The sequence below is a fragment of the Nestor notabilis genome, unplaced genomic scaffold, assembly GCF_000696875.1.
Source record: "Nestor notabilis isolate BGI_N333 unplaced genomic scaffold, ASM69687v1 scaffold7689, whole genome shotgun sequence".
In the NCBI taxonomy this organism is placed as follows: Eukaryota; Metazoa; Chordata; class Aves; order Psittaciformes; family Psittacidae; genus Nestor; species Nestor notabilis.
This window is the reverse complement of record NW_009942308.1, coordinates 26,063-29,417: the sequence shown is the minus strand read 5'-3', so window position 1 is coordinate 29,417 and position 3,355 is coordinate 26,063. Positions and strand designations below refer to the sequence as shown.

Sequence of the window (3,355 nt, the reverse complement as noted above, 5' to 3'; positions counted from 1 at the left end):
CACCCCGTGGTTGATCTCTGGGGAGGCAAGGGGAAAGCAGGGACATGGTCAGAGACTCGCACCATGGTCATGGTGAGAGTCCCACCGTGGGGAAACTGAGGCACTGAGCAGTGATGCTCTTCCCAGCACATGGGATCCATCTGATGCTACAGAGATTTAACCCCAGGTTTAATTACACTGCACCCATTTAAAACCAGTTCCAAACAGGGTCTGCCTCTAAATACAAGTCTACCTCTATATTTTCTTCATTGAGAGGGTGCTCAGGCTTTGGAACACGCTGCCCAGGGAAGTGGTGGAATCACCGTCCCTGGAAGCGTCCAAAAGCTGTGTATGAGGCCCTCAGTGACATGGTTTAGTGGTGGCCTTGACAGTGCTGGGGTTAAAGTTGGACTTCATGATCCTAAAGGTCTTTACCAACCAGGATCAATTTGGTTGATTCTGTGATTCTATGATTTCAGACCCTGTAAGGTTCTAAGAGCTGCATGGCATCACTTGGGAAGTAAAACGTAGGATTTCTGAGTAAATCAGTGCTCAGACCTGCACAGGTTTGGGATGGGCAAGCCATGACCCTATCCCACAAGTGATTCAGTGCAGCAGGGTCAGTCCAGCCCCGCTGTCCCACCAGCAGGAGATGACACCCAAACCAAGCCCACCTCCTCCACCAGCAGAGAACAGGGTGTCAGCTGAGTGATGGAGCACAGGGCTCCAGCCCATCCATACCTGAGAAGATCAGCTTCTCCTTCATGATCTTGACGTCCCGGCTGGACCGGCGGACAGCAGCGCTGAGCATGATCTGCTCTGGATTGTAGGTCCTGATGCTTCCGAAGCGCCACCTGCAAGACAAGAGAGGGATATCAGGGACTGGTCCCCCCAGCCACAGGAGCATCCTCAGTGCAAGTGGCCACCAATGTAGAGATCAACAAGTCCCCCAGACCCTTTGCTCCCTTGTGCCTATACAACCCCGCATGGTAGGAGGATGTTTAGAGATGAGGATGTTCTCTCAGAGGGGTACAGACATACAAGCAGGTCATCTTTAACCACCTTGAGCACCCTAATTCCATCAAGGACTGTAGCCCCAAGCCCCTCTCATATCAGCTATCCATCTGCCCAAAGGAGGGAGGGCTATTTTGACTCTTAGGCCTGGAAAATGGGAACAGAACAAGACACCAAACCAAGAAACCATAACCTTTTCCTCACTGAGTGACATGCCCATGGCAGGGGGTTGGAACTGGATGATCTTAAGGCCCTTTCCAACCCAAACCAGTCTGGGATTCTATGCTCACACTTGCAGAAGAGAGCTCAGAGACAACTTAAGGTCTCAAACCTGAGACACAGCAGAGGCACCTTCCTGAGCTGCTCTGCAGGGAAGTACAAGCAGCCCCAATGTAGGGAGCTGGCACATACGATGCCTTTAATGCCATTTCTCCCCGTGCACTTCCCTCCCCAAATGCTAGGTCTTTACTTTAATGCTGCTACACAGACCTGCCACTTTTTAAAGCCTTGATGCAACTCAGCATCACCAGAAGTTTCCACCACATGAACAACATGAAGCTGAGGGGAACTTGGCTTGACTTAAAACTAGCCAGACTTTTATTCTCATTACTGAATGTGTGTGAAGAACGTTGCTGAGAGCAACAAGCAATGGCAGCAAATTTAAGGGGGATTTGGCTTTTAAAGCTGTTTTTCAGCCTGAGAGCACCCCTGTAGCAGACCCTCAGCTGCAGAGGGCTGCCATGAGGAACGAAAGGGGAAGACAGGGTTTGGTGGTCTCAGACAACGCAGCCATTCCCAAGATCCCATTGCAAACAGTGGCTGTTCAGGCCAGGCTTTCATAGCCCACTCCCCACCTCTTCATCCTACTCCAAGGGAAGGCTTTCAAGTAAATCCCATTCTCCTTGCCACAGCCAGGGATGCTTTAAGGCTGTTTGATGGGGAAGCAGCAGGGATTGAGGGTGGTTTATGGTGTTTCTGATCTTCTGGCACCATCTAGTGGCTTTCCCACATAAAAGAAGGTGATTTGTCAAACTATTGCTATTTATTCCTTTCTTTTAAAGGGTAACAACCACCTTCTCTTAAAGTTCTAACCCTCTCCCCAGCCCCAGGAGCAGAGGGCTTGAGGAGCCCCACACATCTCCAGCCTGGATCCACACATCAGCCTGACAAAGCTACAGCCACAAAAGAGGTTCTGTATTTTCTCTAGGAAGATCTAGCTGGTGCCAATTCCATGGGGTTTCCATCCCCTTCCCAAATCCATCAGGCTTAGATTGGGGTACAGATGAAGGCAGATGCTCTGTTATAGAGAAAAGGAGGGGTGGGATGGCAACATGACACAACTCAGACCCACGGACAGAAGCAACACAGAGGAAGCACAAGGAGGCAAAGACTTTAAAAGTATAACTAAAAATAAACCCCCCAATATTTGTCTTCTATTGTCATCATCTAAACTGAGCCACTCTGACCTGGAAGATCCTTTTTGCCCTTAGCATCCCTTGCAGGCAGATCCTCCTAGGATCAACGTGGTTGCAAGTGCATAGGATCTCACAGGGTAAGACCCTCCTTATAGTATAACCAGAACCAAAACGTATTGCTATGAGCCTTCTCTTTGCCCACCACATCAAGGTTTTCAGCATCAGGGTAGGTTGCATGGCCAAAAGGCATGATGATCTCTCACCCTTCGGTCCTAGATGTCCCATGGAGGACATGGGCCTGTTTGAGGCTCAGACAGCCCTGGCTCAAAGGGTTGCAGGGACCAAGGGCTTTTCTCCTCCTGCCACGAGGAACAAACACTGCTCTCCATCTCCCATGGTGGCTGTTGTCAGACACAGGGCAGTTAAATACATAAGAGGGGCTGTGACTTCTCACAGGGGGGCATTGCTCTGATTGACCAAGCTAGGAGGGGGTAACCCCATGGTACTTCAAAACACCATCTTAGAAGAGCCACCACAACGCAACTCCAATCGACACCATATGAAACACCCTCTGCTGTGCTCAGTAGCCTTTGGGTCTCCAAGAAAGCTTGTTTAAGAGAAAACAGCACCTCTCCTACCCCCTTGGACAGTTGTGATCGACCACGTTTAGGACAGCAGCGTGCAAAAAGGCCAGACAGACAGCAGGTAGGTCTTGCTCTGGGAGGTTGGCATCAAAGCGGACCAGACGGACACAGGGTGGGAACAGACTAAAAAATACTGGGACAACAACACAGAGACAGCACACACCATGTTAGGGCCACGGCTGGACCCTTGGTTTGGAGGGGAGATGCTAAATGGGGTGGGAAAGAGGGGAGAAAATGGGGTTGCTTGGTACCAAGGTGATAAGATGGAGCAAGCAAAGAGCCAAGCCAGCCGCAACCAGAGTC

General features: G+C 50.4%; 1 protein-coding gene across 1 annotated transcript in view; it reads right to left on the bottom strand.

Annotated features, from left to right (window-relative positions):
• GDPD5 (glycerophosphodiester phosphodiesterase domain containing 5) overlaps window positions 1-3,355 on the bottom strand; it is a gene marked incomplete at its 5' end in the record, with an annotated part of 19,511 nt that overhangs the window by 110 nt on the left and 16,046 nt on the right. The window contains 2 exons of the mRNA XM_010021328.1: window positions 4-17; window positions 721-833. Coding sequence (XP_010019630.1) covers window positions 4-17; window positions 721-833 — 127 coding nt within the window. The remainder of the gene's footprint in view (window positions 1-3; window positions 18-720; window positions 834-3,355) is intronic.